The following is an 18,077-nucleotide window of genomic DNA, read 5'->3' on the forward strand; positions in this document are numbered from 1 at the left end:
GAGGCCGTGGCGACTCACCCTCTGACGTGCATTCGGCTTCCACCCTTCTTCTTCCTCCCCTTCTTTCGTTCTATCTCTCCCTCTCGTTCTCTATATCTCTCTTCCCCTCATGGTTTTCCCTGCATCGGCCTCTCCTTCTATCTACACAGTGTACGACTGTACTCGCCGTACACGTCTCTCTTCTCTTTCTCTGTTTTCTCTCCTCCGGCCCCCGTCTGTTTCTCCTGCCCGTCGCTGTCTCTATTCCTCCTTCTCCACTCACCCCCCTCTACCCGAAACCGCGCTTCGGCGTACCCTCTCAGCCGTCGTGGTATTATGGAAATTTTGAACCAATTCGAAAATCAATAGTCCCTGCCAGGAAGCCTCGAGGCGGCCTACGTTGCAACCACGCTCTTCCCTAGAACGTATTCAGGACCGCGGTGTGTTTCACGATAGGCCGCGTAAGCCTTCGCGTTTTCGCGTCTTACGCACTCGCACATCTACCAGGCTGCTCCGACATTTTGGTACCGCCGCGTCACACAGAGCAACACCTTCGCGGTTTTTTCGTGCGGCGCGTTTTTCTTTTTTTTTGCCGCCGTGCTTCGTTCGTGGCGGGTACGAAAAAATTGGAGGGAAGGAAAAAAGGGAAAGGCGAAAGGTGGTTTTAGTTTCTTTCTCTCTTTCTCTCTTCCTTTCGGTCGTGGGAGAGGCGCAGAAACGGAGGATGAAGCGGGAAAAGAGAGAGGGGGTCAAAATCTTGGCAACGTTGGAGGCTTTTTCATTTGATGCGCATCGGATTCCGGGACGCTTGGAATCGCTTCGGTTCCCATGAGTCTCCGCGGCAATCCGAGTAAAGGGATAGAGGAGGGGCGTCTACGAGGCTGGTGGGGAGAGCTTTTTTCGTTTTACAAACTGGTTCAATTTTTTCTCAAAAAGCGGGTGAACACCGCGGAAACCGGTTGTGTCTACGCCGACTCGGGACCCGACTAGCCGAGGAGGAGGCGTCGGAGGGGAATGGTCTTCTCTTCGGAGCTCCAGGTTCGTGTAGACTCTGCTATGTAGCCCCGTTCAACGACAGTATCCTTCTACTTAATTGAAGCAACTGATCTCATTGTGTCTGCGAGCACGCTTCCATCCGAAAATCCAATTCCCCGCTCTTTCCAAAACTTTCTCCCAAATGTCTGCCGACGTCTACGCCGGAAAACCAGTAATTACTGAGATTTTTCCGAGTCTCTCGATGAACTTTCCAGCTTTCTCAAACTTTCTTGCACCCATCCTCCTTCCGTAGAATTCGTAATTATTATTTTATCATAGATCGCGATAGCGTAGCCGGGGTAAGTTTGTCGCGATCCTCGAAATTTTTCTATCTCGATCTCGCTTTCGTTTCGATCGAAAGGAAAGCTTTCAACGTGGCTGTTAATCCCGTTGTTCTCCTCGGATTTACGCGACTGAAAATGGATGTTACACGTGCCTCTCGTGGTCAACCTCGCTTTTTTGCAATTTCGTCGTATGGACAACGCGATTAAAAGAGACAGTCACAGAGGAAACGAGAACAACGGGATTAAGAAAGTCTACGGCGCGAAAGCGAAATATTTTCATATTTTCCCGAAACTCGAGAAATTTTCCAACGATATCGAATAAAAGTGATTTGGTCGAGAACGACCCAAGGAACGCAGCAAGGGTTGAACTTACGCTTTGCTTATGCCGCATCCTTCTTCTCACGGTGGAAACGCAATTACGATGCCTCTAAAATAGAACTCTCTTTGTTCCTTCGTAATAAAAAAGAAAAAGGGAGAGAAAAGAAAGAAAAAGAAGCATCTGACATCATTATGATAATAGTGACAAAGCTTTAAGACGATTTGGAAAAGGCTTTTGTGCATGACACACTTCTCCCTTTCGCGAAACCTACTCTGGAGAAGCCAACGCGAAGTAGGTTTCCATTAGCAACGACGTATTATTATTTACCAGGCACGCTCTGAGAATCCAGAAGTCTCTTTTCAGTAGCGTAAGCCTCGCGTCGCGGGCCTGCGGATGCCTCCGACCAACTCTACCAAGATTTCACCGACACGAGCCCCAGTTTACAGCCGATGCCGTTGTGTTCGACGCTTTATTTTCGTAATTGTCCCTTGGCCGATCGATTCCAATTGCCTCTCGGCGTTATTGTTACTTACGCTCCATTCGGAGCCGTCTTTCACGAAAAATATGTTCTAAAGTCCTCTTAACCCTAATGTGCACCGACGTTTTCTTTTTTACCGAAGTATCGCGGTAATGTTGGATATTATAGGTTACCTTCGCGACGTTACCTCATTGCACGGATATCTTTACAAAATTTATGCAAAAGCTTTTTGAATATTAAAACGTCGAACTTCGGTAAGCGTTTCAGTTGGCCAAGTAAGGATTAAAAAAGTTTCTGCGTTTGTATTTTTTCATTTTCTCTACCTTGCCGTCCTTTTCAGTTTCGACAAGGTCCTCGAACTCGTATTTCGAGTAAAAAACAGGGTCCGAAAGCAGTCGGGTCAAAAAAACCTTTTCCCGGCTAAAATTGCCCATTTCGAAGGTAGCGGTGTTTCGCTTTTTAAAAGGTTGCTGCTGCGTCCACTCTCTACGCGTACCAAAGGCAGAGAGAGAGAGAGATAGAGAGAGAGAAAAAGGCGAGAATCCGACGAACAGACGAATGGTCAGGCCAACAACGTTGCTCCGGATGAACGATATTGGTCTCGACCTTCGTACCCTTTCGAATTTATCCTCTTTAATCGATCGACATGGAATCGTTCAATTTTTAGCGTTGCTCGTTATTTTAACCGTGACACCGTCGACTGTCGTCGCGAAATCGCATGGCAAGACGATCGAACCGGCCAAAAATAATCGTCGTTCTTTCTTGAAATCCAGGACGAATCGGACCGATTTCCACGATACACAAAGAAAAGGTAGATATATAGAAAGGTTTTTCGGTATCGTTCAGCGGCAGTCTTTGACTCGAGGGAAAGACGGCTATGAAGATCAGTGGAGTATGTCGCCTAGTAATCGTCGAGTGCACTTGACTAACGCTCGCTTTAGTGGATCTCGCTGAAGGCACGCGTTCGTGTACGAGCGTGTACACGCGCGCGATTCCAAGTCCGTGTGACTCGATGAAGCGTAACTTAATACAATATTTTTTCTCGCTTTGCATACACCACGTAACTCGTTGAAAATTCTGTGTATCCATGCGGTGTTGCTGGACACGACGACGAGTTCTTGCTTGGCTCTGTCGACTTTTTAGCAAGTCGAAAACCGCATCGAACTTACCTCGCCTCTTCTTCTCCAGTTGGATCTTCTATTTCGATAGATATTATTGAAACACGGATGGCTTTTTAAATTGATTTTAGTGTTCCACGTGACTTTGCTATTGGCTTGGCAACTAAGTGATCGCGGATTTTGTCAATACCATCTAATGACAAAATCCGCGATCACTTAGTTGCCAACCGAATATCTTCTTACGAATCGAGCGTTCAAAAAGCAACGGGGAAGGGGGTGGCAAATGTTTAAAGCGGAAATGCGAAGAAGAAGCGAGGAGAAGAGAGCAGCGTGGTTAAACAAAACGATCGCGTGTGTTCGTGGCCCATGCTGAAAATTGCCATGGTTCGGGAAAAAATCAATTTGGCAGTGACTTCGTGGTACTCGAGGAGAACAGTTGGTCACCGTCCAATAACCGGAAGCGGTGGCAACGCTCGAAGGTAAAAGAACGTGGCGCTTATCGCTGAGAGAAAGAGAGCAAAGAAGTACCTCGTCTTTCTGCGTACGCGATTAGCGTCGTCGTATCTCATCGATTATCGCCCCCTGCCCCCTCCTCGCTCATACGTTGGATAGCGTGCAACTTATCCCAGCAATATTTTGTCTTCGCATTGGGTAAAGCGATAACGACGTGTGATGTAACTGGGAGCCCGGATACGTTGAGAAATAAGCGGAAATGATCTCGTTCTCATGGGAACTCGCAGCGATACTTACCACGGGGAACGAACAAATTAAAAACGTGTTTTCGTCGAGATATTGATTTTTCAGCCGGACCAAAGTCAAAAACAAACAAACAACAGATACGCTGTATCTTTCACAAAATTGTTCCGTACGTTGAAAAATATTGCTCGCTATAATATCAAAATATCGAAGATATGGTTAAACCGCCGCTTGTCTTAATATTTTTAAGAGATTTATATTTCTCTACATAACGGTACCGTGTTTTTCGTTCTCAGGTATTTCGTATCGAAACATTATCCTTTGGCACGTTTTTCTTCTATGGTCTTCGAATCGACTCGATAGTTTCTCCGTTTCTTCGGAATTTGAAGTATACGCGGTTCCGGTTTATGAAATTCCTGTACAGATAGACGGTGCCCTAGTTAACTTGCAGCGGGCTTCGATCAATTCAATCAACGACAAACATATTCGCGTCGTGATATATTTATCGAACATGATATTTTGCCCGTCGTCTAACGTAAAATGGAAAAGTTTGCTGCAAAAATCATCCCCTCTACGGATCCCATAATACCAGGGAAGAACCACTTGTAGCTTCAACGCGTGTTACTTCGTGTCTACTCGCAACTCGGATCTTCCAACGAAGATGTAACGTTTAAAAACCACACGTACGATAAGCAAGCGTATCGTTGGTAAGAGAAATATTGATATTCGCAATGGTTTAGCGCATCGTGAAGCGCATTGTGCGATCAGCAAAGAGAATCGAGGCTGGCCTAGAACGGAAGAAATCCGACCGAGAGCCGTTCCACGAGCTTCTGGATTGTTCTTTTCGTTCGTTTCACACGCCAGCGTCTCGCCGTCTTTCTATTTTCTCTTCGGCTTCGCCTTCGTTCCTTCCAGTAAACGCGTCTTTCTCTTATCTGCTGACAAATTGCTCTCGCTCTTATCTTCGCATTTTTTTTCCCCTCTCCGCTACGAATCAGAAGACGAATCTCTTTCCTTTTTCCTTTTCGCTACTTCCGTGGTCGAGAAATTTCCAAGGGCACGCGTAAGATTTTCTGAAAAATCGTGTCGTCTCGGAACGACCGGCCGAAGTTCTACGCGAAAGGTTATCGATGCGGTTACGTATTTCTCCGGGGCGGCGGAGAGCCGCACGATAAGGCCTACTTGTAAAATTCCAATTCTTTCGAAAATACACAAACAGGTCGTTATTAAACCCTGCTACGTACTTTCAGACATTTTCGCTACAGTCGTACTCGCCTATCGCTGACAAAAAACGAGATAATCGTGATCGATACGCACGATTTTTCCTTCCAATATCTTGCCGCAGATTTCGTTGAAACATTTATCAGACTAGCTGAGAGTAGCTTTCTGTTCGTCGAGACAAGAGCGTGATTCAAACGTTTCTTAGAAGAATTAAGAATCAAGAAATAGATAAATAAGCGAGCAAGCGGATATATCGGATAGTTGACGCTCATACGATGCCAATGTATCGTCAGAACGTGGTCGTAGTCTTAAAAATCGCCGTTTTCCTCCGTACGGAACAGGTAATCGCACGCAGTCAGAAAACATTCCTGCGCACTGTCCGTGCTCTTATCAGCCAATGGCTCGTACGAGCCTCCGTTTTCTTCGGGTGTCTTATCATCGCCCTGTGACGCACTTACACTGCATCAACGACGCGCCCGCAAAACAACCCCCACCCAAATTCCATGAAATCACAACCGGCCACTGTGGAAAGAAGGACAGAAAGTCAGCGAATACGTTTGTGGGTGGTAACAGAGAAGCCAATGGAAGAAATAGTCTTCGTTATCTAAACGAAAGTTTAGTCAGATTAATGGAACTTTCGTCGATCGAGTGCATCTGTTCGAAGGCGAGCTTCGATTATGCGAACGAAAAACAAACGGTAGCGAGGTAAATGAATAAAGCTTGATTATATACGGACTGATTATCCGCCGATAATTCAGCGAATCCAGACAAGCAGAGTTCTAGCGTAATATCGAAAAATAATAAAGGGAAACAAGGGGAAGTTGGCGTATGTTTTCGACTGATGGTGCATAGGCACAGTGGCGTATCGTTTCGCGGGGCAAAGGGGAGCGGCATCGCATCGCATCGCATCGCATCGCATCGCATCGCATCGCATCGCATCGCACATCATATCGTATCATATCGTCTGGTTTCGTATCGTATCGTATCGTATCGCATCGTATCGTAGAAAGGTAGTGGGAGGTGGTGGTTGGCGATGGCTAGGCCGGGAGGGGACTGTGTCGGCCTAAGAAGGGGCTGCCAAGGGGAGGAAAAAGCTAAAAGGAGGAGGGATACACATCGAACGAACGGAGAAAAGGAGGCAGTGGCGGCGGCGATGGCGGCTGGTCGAGCAGGGGGTAGGCGAGACGGGGGAGGCCAGAAGAGACACAGGACGGTTCCGTGGCATTTGTAGCATTGTAGGTCGTTGCGTTTTATAACGTGACTCCTTAATTTCCGCGACTGGCGCCCGTGTCCGCGAAAATCGTCTTTGCAATCATCTCGTTTCTCGTCGTCGTCGTCGTTCTATTGTCGTCTTCGTGGTAGCGTTCGTCGTGGTGTCGTCGTCGTGTGGTATTCGTCGTGGTGTTGCACGTTGTCGTGCTTGTGTGACTCGTTGTTACGAATGCGAACCTCCTTAAGCGGCGATGAAGCGTTTACGAGAACGCGGCTGGTACCCTTAATGGATCCACAAGGCTTTTTTGCTCCAGCCTCCTTCGTTTTCCACGGTTTCTGACTCGATCGCGGACGGGACGGGACAAAGAGCAGCGCGCGTGGTCGACGCGTGGAAACGAGACTCGGTACGCGGTAATTGCATACAGTGTGTCTGTGCGTCTGTTGCTGCTGTTGTTGTTGCACCATACCTTTTTCTGCGGTTACGTGTCCGTGTCTTTGTGCGTACCTGTCGTTTTCCCACTTGTATACGTGCGTGTGCGTGTGTTGCGATCCTCGTTGAACTCGACTCTCGTTTCCTTGAACGTGTTCCATGCCACGCTTCGGTCGTGTCACGATGCCCACTCCAAGCGTCGCGAACGTACCTCGCGAAACGACGCACCGAGGGAAAGAAACGTCATTTTTCCAAACAAAATGCCGCGTTTTCGCTTCGTGTCTTGCAAACAGGTGGCAATTATCCGTTCTCTGGGTGTACGTTTGGCTGTCAGTACGTTTAATTGGACACGGACAATCTGTGTCGTTACATTGCAACGATATTCGAAAACAATTATAGACCAGTAAACGAGTAAATTATAAATGATTCGTTGGTTTTCATTAAAACGAGCACGATTTTCCTTGCCACGATCTTCGTAAATCTGTTTCGTCGCGCACATATAAATCGCCAAGTAGTTTACACGAGTTCGCAGTTCTTCCGATTGCACGGCGCATCCCGAACGTGACCAAAATGCTCTGCTCGTTCCCTTTCGCTTTTACTTCGGTGTCGTTTACTCGTCATCGTTGTTTTCGAAGATGAAAGCACAGAGGAAATCGTGGCTCGCAGGTAACTCGACCTGTTCGACTACGTGACTAGCAAGTCCTCTTTATTTTCGACTTCGCAGCGCTTTGTCAAAATTCTCGTCCCGAGATACAACTTTACTTTACACCGTGAAAAATATTCCATGTTTTTCACACTTTTCGAGTCGGCGTAACGCGAAGTTTATTCTCAGTTACAGTTGTTCGAGCGTGTCGGTCCGATGTTGTGACTCGCATGATTAATGCGTCGCTCCTTTCACCTGCGTGTCGCCGAGTGGCGTCTAATTGCGCTAATCGCGCCATACGTCAGACGTTCGTTGCACCGGTAGTCCGACCAATGACTGTTCCATCGATCCGTTTCTCATATTTCGGCGAACCAAATTTTCCTATGCGAAAGAAAATCCTTTTCATCGATAAGATGACCGTATCGCGCGGTTTTCCGTCGTTTCGGCAAGTTTCCCTTATCTATTCCGAATCTGTTTTGGTCGCACTAACGCGATCACAAACCCAAACGATCTCGCCGCGTTATGGCACGCAATTGGCGAGCGCGGAAACGACGCTACGCGCGTAATTATACTCCTCTTTGATGTTCGCATTCGGTGCACGCCAGCCGGCAGCACGATGTAGATAAAACAAAACAAAAAAGAAAAATAAAAAGAAGAATGGAAAAAAGAGGGCGGAAAAATAGAGAGAAAAAGGGGACGGGCCAAAAGGGAGATGCGTTTGAGTTTACGCCCGTTTTTCGAAAAGACCAAGTCACGTTTTTTTCCCCGCAGCATGCGTAGTAAAACTCGCGGAGCTTACGCTTTTAAGTCGACTTTGCCCGTCCCCTCTCTCTCCTCGCCGGCTTTCCAGCTACGCGGAAATATCGCGTAATAAACCAAAAAGCTCGCCTTTTTTACGAATTTATCTCGCCTTGTTTTTTTTCTCTTCTCGAAAGTTTACGACCATCCCGTGGAAATTTCGTTTTTATGTAACAGGTAATTTCGAGAATTTACTTTTCCCGATGGACCATGCCGCTTTGCGCCCTCGTGTGCTCTTGCCTTCTCTCTCTCTCTTTTTTTTTTCTTTCTCTTTTTTTCCCAAGCTGGAATTTTAAAACCACGACGCTTCGGTGAAACTTTTCAAAGGGGGACGCGTAGGATCTCGAGCCGGGGATGGTACCGAGTAACTTTTACTTTCCTTGACTTTTCACACCTCCCACCTTCCTACTGTGCCGTGGTCTCCATGATTTTCGAATGTTTGCCAAGCGACAAACCATTCGCGCGGGGCAAATATTTTTTAGCGTGACGCTTCTCGAATCGACTTGGCGATTGAAATGGCCGATGGAAATGCTCGTTTCCAAACATACGGGGGAAAAAAAATTCCATACACGTAGATCTAGCTGCAAATATTGTCGACACCTCGACTAGCCCGGTACCGTGGAAAACGCGCCTGGGAACGGTGATTTTCAATTTCCACGCGTTCGCGCGTTTGTTTTCGTCACGGGTTCGACGTTTCGTCACCACTTGTTGTGTCGGCACGTTGATGTTTCCGGTGGAAATCAATAGAATCCATGAAACGAGGCGATCTCCTTGCTACGACCAGTGACTCTGCATTCGTTCAATTATCTCTCTCTTTTTCGCTTTCTCTACCTCCCTCTCTCTTTCTCTTTCTCTGTATATATATATATATATATATATATATATATATATACGTTCTCTTTTCCACGAAACGGCAGAAGGTTGTATGTAACGTGGCACGTGCGTGCACGAGGAAAAGCAAGCAGTGTGTAATACGCCCCCCTCGTGTGCACGAGAGAGAATCGACGAAAGAGAACGAGAGAAAATGATCTGGACGCAGCGTGCGGCGAGGTTTATCTCGAAGTGCGCGATAAAGCCACTATCGTGGGTCTCGTTGCGCGGCTCTTTGTCGCTTCCCATAAAACAAAAAAAAAGAGAAAGAGAAAAAAGAAAGAAAAGAAATCGCCAGGAAAGTCGGTCAGAGCAAAGCGTATTTACGAATCTGAAAATTCGTCCGGCGACGAGGAAGGAACGTTTCTGTCGTGTCTGGTCTATGGAAATTTCGTCGCCGGAACGAAAGAATAATTGTACGATCGGGTTCGTTCCAGTTGATTTCGGTTTCGTTAGGTTCGCTTTGATTCACTCTAGTTCGTTCTGCTGCAATCTACTTCGCTTTGTTTTCTCGGAGATTCTCTAATTCTCGGAGAATCGTGTTTCGAAATAGCTCACGGTGAATGGAAGATAAGTGGAATCAATTTATGGTACATGCCGGTGATAACGAAAAGCTGAGTAACCCGTTTTCGAGAAAATAAATGGAGTCGGCGGAACGTACTTGGAGGGAGGGAAATGTTCTTGTTTCGCTCGTCTTGTCTTCTCGTGCAGTAACTCGCGACCGCGGAACCGTTATGCCCAACTATCGTTGCGCGTATATGCAAGATCTTTGCAGCGTAGTGAGATGGAGGGACAAGGAAGAGGGAGGGACGGTATCGCGATAGAAAAAGCAACGTGGAAGCGAAAGATGGTACGCGAGAAGTCGATAAAAAGGGCGTCGAACCTGTCACGCTCAAGGAACGAAGCATTTTCAATAAGACCATTCGCAAATTTTCTCTACGTCCCAACGGTTTTCATCGTCTCGCTTTTCCTCGCGAATGTGATACGAACAGCTGATAAAACGCCCTCTGTAACGATAATAACCAGTTACGTCAGCATAGAATTCCTCGAGATCCTCTTTGACCTTTCGAAAGAACAGATTTTTATCGGAAATCCCTGCGACGCGACGACGTCTCTCGCTGCTGCGCATACTTCGACAGTTTCGCTTTTAGATGGTCTCTACTTTTTCTTCTTTTTGTCTTTCCTTCTTTACCTTCTTATTCTTCTTCTTCTTCTTCTTTTCTTTTTTTTTTATCGAAAGAAAATAATTCCTTCGCTAACTTGCCCTACGAATTATCTTTTAGTTGTTCCACGGTTAATTGCAGTCTTGGAAGTTTCATGGCTTCCCGCCTGCCAAAGTTTCAACTTTCGCCGATTGTCGTTGGCCCGGAGCTATTCAAAAGTATCCCTGAGAGTTACTTTCAATCGTTGCCCGCAAAGTTTCCAGAAAACTTCTTCTATTTTCTTTTTTTTCGCTCCAAATTCAGATCCGCCATACCTTTGTCTGACGTTTAAGGTTAATTAAACCTGCTTCCTCCGCGTTGATTTATTGTTTTCAAACTTCTCAGAGGTTCCCTGCGCTGCCTTTCGAGACGAATCGAAAAATTTTCCCGCCTTTCAAAGAGTCTCCTCTCTCTCTCTTTCTCTCGCGGGGCTACTTCGTTCCAGAAACTTTCGTATTTATCATTCGCGTCACGTGGAATTCTTTTTTTCCACTTTGACGTACGTAAAAACACATTCGTCTCTTCAATTTTTTAACGCGTTTTTTCTCACTTCTTATTTTTTGGATCGAGTGAAATATCGAAAGACGTGAAATACTTATATATCTCTCCGTGTTATCTAACCGGTCTTGGCATATTTTATACATGTAATATAATATTTATATTCCATAAATTTCTTGTTTTTGTCCATGAATGACGCCATTGTAGTTATCCGGCTCCGTTATATGTAATAATGTACTCTGTGTTTTGGGAGCCGAGAGCGTATCTCCAAAATGCTATTTCAGTAGTTAAGATAAATACGCGTTGAATTCGGGAAATTTTGAAGTTACAGGGAATCATCTCCTAATATTCGAAAGAATTCGCTTGAGACCGTGTAAATACACTGGCAAGTTAAAACGTTATATTAAATAATTCAGGCGAAAAATGACTCGCGATAACATTCTAAGGATATCGAGAATCGAACCCTGAAGCTTCGAATAGAACGCAGAAATCTTGCTATCGCTGCCGGTCTCGCGTTGATTTAACCATGTTATTGCTTCATTATGTAATTTTCACGCTGTCATATTCTTTCAATATTTTTCAAGTACCACTACCGTTAGGATTATAAATCTTCTAATCTTCTGTCGATCGATAACGAAACTGTATAAAAACAGTCGCGCCACGAGACGCAGTGTACGCTAAAACGATCGCGCGTGGATTCGAGTCTGGTTTAGTGAGGTGCATCGAGAGATTTGGGAAACACATGGCAGGTGAATAACCAAGTGCGCGTACGGTTCAACTGTTTTTACGATTTTCCAGTGGCCGGTGGCGTAAACGGTTCGATTACGTGAATTATAACAGTATTCTGGCCTCTCGACGAGGCCACTCGGCGCGGCTCGTTCGCCACGCAGCAATAAACGCTTCGGTCGGCGGAATAATCGAAGGAAAAAAGGGGCGGAAGAAGCTCGGTGAATTCACGAGTGGCTCATCGACCGTTTCAAAAGTTGGAGAAACGTTCGCGAATTAATCTTCCGATTAATTTGTAGAGCTCGCAACCTGCGAACGAAAGAACACCGCGTCGTCATCGTCGTCGTCGTCGTGACCACGCGGATTTCTCCAGCGAAAAAGAAAATAAAAGATGACCGGCTCGATGCTCGGAAAAATTCCACCACGATTCTTCCGTGTATTAGTATCGGTATCGGCTTAACGAGAACCTCGGAATTAATGCGCCGTTGATTTTAACGCGTTCTAGGAAGGAATTGAAAAGAGAAGAGGCTCGGCTACTCTCTTTGGTTCCAATCCTTCCTTTATTAATTCAGAAACCGAGTGGTTTTAGAGGAACTATAATTAAAATCGGGCTTCTCATCCCTGCCATTACGCTGCGTACCACGCTCTTCTTTTAATTTCGGCTTTCCGGTTTTAATTACTTTCTTGAAAATACGTGGTAATATCAAAATTCAGTATTCCCAGTATTTCGCGAATAAAAATTTCCTACAATTATTCGTTGAACCGTAGTAGACCCGAGCCTCGTGTTGGTACGAGCGTGTTTCAAACATATCGAATGTACCGTACTGTTCTAAATTCCGAACGTTCGGTTCGTTCGAGAAACGTTACGATTTTCCACTTTGCTCTAGTCGGATCATCGGTTACCAATGTTCCCTCGAATACCACGATTAAACAACTAATAATACCGGTAAATCTACCAGTTACCGCATACATATATATACCTATAGATCGCAAATTCTCGTTTCCTATAATTCGACGGTTTTACACTAAATACGATGACCGGCCGATTCGCGGATCCATTCGACCATAGGCAACAGTTTCGTTCGTTTTATTTAACAAACTTTCTCGCATAACGCTAGAAAATTTGTTAGCGTCGACAATTCTTAACTCGTGTGACTCGTAAAATTTGACGAAAGATGTTAGCAGTTTTAGCGGCGGAACACGGAAAGGGAAGAGACGGGCGAATTTTAAAACTCGATTCGCACCCATAGAGAATTCTCGTCGATGCTAAGAATACGGATCAACGTTTCGACGCTTGTCGACGTTCGAATTGGTTCGAACGCTATCCACGTGGAAGTTAATTAGCAAACGACAGTCACGATCGTCGTGCTCGTCGCTGTTATCTCGGATCGTAGGAGCGACGGTTGTCCCGGCGGCGAGGGGTTAACCCGATTTCCCAATTTGATCCGGATTTCGAAAAGGTCACCGCTTGCCAGCGCTCTTCCGCGTCCCGTTGAGTCGGGCATTTTCTCAACGGCGAAAGGTACTCTAATCCGAACCGTAAACACAATAGAAAGTATCTCAGGGAATCTAGGCTACCGAGCGAGCATCGTTTTCGCGCGCCCGTGCTTCCTACGCTCCTCGTCCGTGTGTGCTATCCCCGTGTACGTAACGAGACCTGAATACCGGGCTGCCCTCCAGCCCCGACAAAAATGTTTGACATCCGGTTACCTCGTGGAGAACGGTCTTTTGACGCGCCATCGGCATTTTTTCGGCCAAGAGGGAAAAAAAGGCGAATGTAAGGTAAGACGCGGTGGTGACGCAGGAATTCGAGAGATGAAAATTAGAAAGGGGACGGAGAGAAAAGTGTAGAAAATGAGGGGCCGGTCGTGAAGGAGAGATCGAGGACATAAAAAGACAATAGGAGAATCCAGTAGGAGGAACAGGGAGACTGGTAATACGATGAGAGATGAAAAAAAGGGGTGTAGAAAGAAAGAGAGAGAGAGAGAGAGGGGGGGGATAAAAATATGTTGGTGTACGAAATTGAGAAGACGATGAAAGAGAGAAGGGGTCGTAATTTCGTGCAAATTCGCGCCTTGTCGATTTTTCCGCGTATTGTACCCTCAGCGTTTTCCGATACGGGGAATTTATTGATTCCCACGATCCACAGACGAGTTCCATGGTGGCTTGCTTGCCTGCGGGGAATTTTAAAACCGCAGTCGAGCGTGCAGCCTAAACTCTCTGCCTTAGATATTACCCTCCGTCCTCGATAAGATACGTTGACTAGTTTACTGACTGGAAACCGGAGGATGATGCGCGTTCCATTCAAAATTATTCCCTACTTTTCTTCGAGTTTACTCCGACAAAAAAAAAGAAAAAAAGAAATGGAAGAAAGATTAGAGGATGGACTTCGTTTTGAAACGCTTGAAACGTGTAACATGTCTTTTATAACGCGTGAAGACTATAAGAGAAAGAACGCGGCAAGTCACGTTTCTATAGAAATCTAAGTTCTCTTCTTTAACGTGGTTGACGATTAAGCCGCACGGAAGCCACTTTGATCAGCCTTGAAAATTACAGAGCAGCGATGACGTTACAAATACAAATTCAATTATTTATTGGTAAATAATGAAATTGTATTAAATGTTGGTAAATTTCAAGGTGCCTCTTGCGATGCAATAAACTCGTGAAAGTATGTCATATCCTCATGACACGAATGTCATTTTTTAAAAAAGTCACAAATTCCGTGCGTCCCGAAACGAAGTTCGGTCGAACGTAGAAGATTCGGCAAAAATTGGCATTGAATTTTTAGCGCGGACACGAATCTTCATCGGAATCCGTGTCTTTTCTAATTCACGACAATTGTAGATTGGAGATTAATCTGGATTTAATTGACGAAATAAACAACGTTACACGGGACAATTGATCGCGTGTCACTTCTCCATTAGATTATAACCACATGTGACTGGACGTCGCCAGTTTTAATCAGAAATTCGCCAAATCAGCTTTCCGATTCGTTTCTAATGGAACTTCATGAGCGGCCGGCGAAGCCGATGAAAGTTAAATGTCGATATTCGACTTTCACGATTTTACAAAGTCACTCTCGATAATTATGCTAATAGATACACGCGGCTCACGTTAATCGTTTCCAGATAATGCAATGAAAACTTCTTTTTCCCGCAGTTTTCCCGGGAACTTTCTTTCTCCCGCGAAATCATCCCGTTCCTCGCATCGATCTCCCTTCGTTTCCAATCTTTCAAACAACTGCAGAAGAAATTCAGCTGCAGTAATCTAATCTCGTTGGATTAGACATAACAGAAATTATTTCCTCGTTCTGCATTCTGTTCTTCATTATAACTTTCTAATCTAATTCCTGGAATTTTCGAAAGGAATTGCGATTTTTAAGTGCTTTGTCCTTGTTTCGATGTTTTTTTTTTTTAAAGAGGATGAATCGACGACCGCTGGATCGCAGACATTCGCGCAAAAATCCGAATTTTTGCGAATGTAATTAACACGTTGCTGTATAACGTCGAGTCGCGCACGTGCCGCTCGTTTGCGGTTATTATCCAACAAAAATCCTTCGATCTGTTTTTCAGAAAGTTTTTCAATTATCAATTAATATCGTTGCTGCGAGACAAACGATGGTAGGAAGCAATTATTAGACTCTCCGAGAGCGGAATTTCTTAGTTTCTTTCCTCTGTACTTAACCGCCCAGCGAAGTCATAAGCGAGTAAGCATCGCAGCAAATTGCTTCATAAAAGCAGTCGGTCGTATCCCTCGGTGAAGTTGTAAATTAAACACGTTGCCACGTCTGGTGTTTCTATCGGTCATCGGTACACGATGGAAAACTAGCTATCGGCCACTGGTTCAAACTGAATATAATATAATCGATCTAAATGAAACTAATGGAAATTAGCAGGGGCGATGAGAAGAAAAACAAACGCGAGATACATAAACCTCATCGAACTAGATCCAGACGATTCGAATCTAATTCTGTAATCGAACCTTAACGAGAAACATTTATATTCGCAGAACTAAGAGTTAACAAAGACCGATCAATTTTAGTTGGTTTTAGCGCTCATAGATATAAGATATTATTATTTATTTATCTGTAACAAAAATAGTAAATTCCATAAACGAAGACACGGTTGAAGGTTTAGTATCGTATTTCTATCAACCGATGTTCCCATAACCGATAAATTGTACGACGTACCACGTCAAAAATATCCTCTTCTTTGATTAACGCGTAATCAAATAACTAATGTGTAAATCAAGTCGAGCCTTTCGCGAATGAAACTGAAACTCGAAGTAGCTTTGTTCGAGAGAAACGGATGCGAAGATGGAATTTTTTAAAGCGCGTTGCACTCTCAGATCGACTCTGTCTGATGGCCAATCCCTTTATCCGCATGTTACAGAGAAAACACGTGAGACCGAGGATCGTCAGGGGCAGCCGTGATCGAGGTACACGTTCGAACGGACTCGCGTGTAAATGCTTCGAAGGCCACCGTGTTGCAGGCATTCATCCGGTTGACAGAGGTCCGGGTTGCTTCGACTTGGAGAACGAGCCTGTCGACTGACTGCGCATCGACCGATACCTTCTGTAAGAACCTTTTCCGAACGTACGCAAGTTTAGCGTATACGTTAGCTTTTACCTCGTCCCCTGTTTGCACGCTCAACTCTCATTTACATCGCGGATGCGTTGTAAATAGCGTCGAACTGTAGCATCGAACTAACGTAGAACCGGAAGAAATAAAAAGTCGTAAATGCAACAGTTCTACTACGCTTGCCAGACGTTGCGGAAATGCGCGGAACAAAATGACCTAACAGGAAACGTATCAATTACAGCGTACTATTGAATCGCGTAGTGCAGTCATTTTCAAACGTAATTTTCTCTTAGGCCTAATTAGACTGCGGATTTTTACGCCAGCTTTTTACCAATAAAATATCGAAATATTATTGTCGTTAGTTATCACACGCCGATTTTTCCATTCCTCCTTTTCTTTTAGCTTCTCCTCGCTGAAAGCTTGCCGATTAATATCCAAGCAGAGAACGTACTCGCCGAGCCGAGTATCGTGGGAACTCGAAAACTATCGCCTTATAAATCGACTATTAAATTGCGATACGCGTATATCGTGCAGCGTAGAAACGACCCTTTGCCTGGTAATTAAGGTAATTTCCTATAAAGATTCGTTTCACGATCTGTCGCAACGTTCGCCGCGCTGGTTACTCGATACCTCGCGTCTTTTTTAATTCCTACTTTCGAACGAGCAACACCTATTCCTCGAAAGAGACAGATATCTACAGCTATTCGACCGAAATGTGTAATTACTGGTTTAGCTAGTAGCGTTGCGTGGAATGGTCAAAAATTGCGATCTTCCTGACCCGAGATTAATGTTGCAGAACGAAGAAGGAAGGCGGTGGGATTACGGTGAACCGCAAGAACGGATCTTTGGCTTGGACAAGCTGCTGGCGGTGCCAGATCCGCGCATGCTTCAGCAACGAGGCAGTTCAGCAACGACACCACCCGCGACGTCATCCTCCAACATGTTCCCCCAACAATATTGCCTACGATGGAAATACCATCACAGCAACCTACAGACCATGTTCTCACAGCTGCTCGAGCGACAAGCTTATTGCGACGTCACTTTAGCCTGCGAGGGCAAGACTCTCAGAGCGCACAAGGTAAACAAAGACACGTTTCAACATTCCCTCGCGTTGCCCTTTTTGTCACGTGCGGCGACGAACCTTCGAATTTCCGCGAATTCATCGGTTCAACGTGGAAAATTATATCTCGCGATGCATGAAATTAATCGGCTTCGAAACGAAAACAACCCTTGTTAAATCTTTCGAATTTTTAGTAGGCAAAAGCGAGACACGCGGCACCGTGCGATCGATATTACGAAAAACGATTTATCGTTTTCGTAGGAACTCGTCTATCGTCTATCGAAAGATCAGCAACTTTTGTAATTTAATTGGATAAAGTTGGTAAATTAATCGAATACAATCGCATTCTGATATAATTGCAAAGACACTTGCAGCGATCGTACAGTACGATGAATGTATCGTTTGAAAGAATTCGATTGATATTAAATTTCAATTGGAGTGTTTTATTGTTTTTTTTGGGGGGGGGGGAGAAGATCATGGACAAGGATCGTTTTTGTTATGAACCCTTTCATTCCCATTAAATTTGGTTTGACGTAAGCTTGGTCAACTTTGTATGACGAGTATATCGCGTGTTTTATTTTGTAGCGAAAAGGCAACGCGCGGAAGAATCTTCGTTACTATCGCATTACCATCGGATTTTACATTTTACTCTATATAAATGATTCAACTTGGCGGATTAATTGACACGTGTCACTTAATTCCAACAGGAAACGTGAAAATATTTAATATTTGACACGTTTTGTGTCTTTATACTGGGCGAGCTGAACAAGCTGATGAAAAATTTAAAATCCGCTCGTACATGAAAAAGCTGATATTTTGGAAAGGGAAAATTCGTTAGAATATCCGTGGATGTTAAACCGAAAGAATAATTGTTATAGCTGATCCGTAGCCCTTTAACGGTGATAAACTCTGCCCTTGGTCCAACTCG

General features: G+C 44.9%; 1 protein-coding gene across 10 annotated transcripts in view; it reads left to right on the forward strand.

Moving 5' to 3' along the window:
• LOC126924950 (uncharacterized) overlaps nucleotides 1–18,077 on the forward strand; it is an 80,598-nt gene that overhangs the window by 31,090 nt on the left and 31,431 nt on the right. For 3 of the 10 annotated variants that reach the window (XM_050740008.1, XM_050740018.1, XM_050740009.1), the window contains exons 2-3: nucleotides 15,901–16,085; nucleotides 16,886–17,167. In XM_050740008.1, the coding sequence (XP_050595965.1) occupies nucleotides 16,973–17,167 (195 nt within the window). In that variant the 5' untranslated portion in view covers nucleotides 15,901–16,085; nucleotides 16,886–16,972. The other 7 variants (XM_050740013.1, XM_050740010.1, XM_050740014.1 and 4 more) reach the window with 7 other exon arrangements.

The sequence above is a fragment of the Bombus affinis genome, chromosome 15, assembly GCF_024516045.1.
Source record: "Bombus affinis isolate iyBomAffi1 chromosome 15, iyBomAffi1.2, whole genome shotgun sequence".
Taxonomy (NCBI): domain Eukaryota; kingdom Metazoa; phylum Arthropoda; class Insecta; order Hymenoptera; family Apidae; genus Bombus; species Bombus affinis.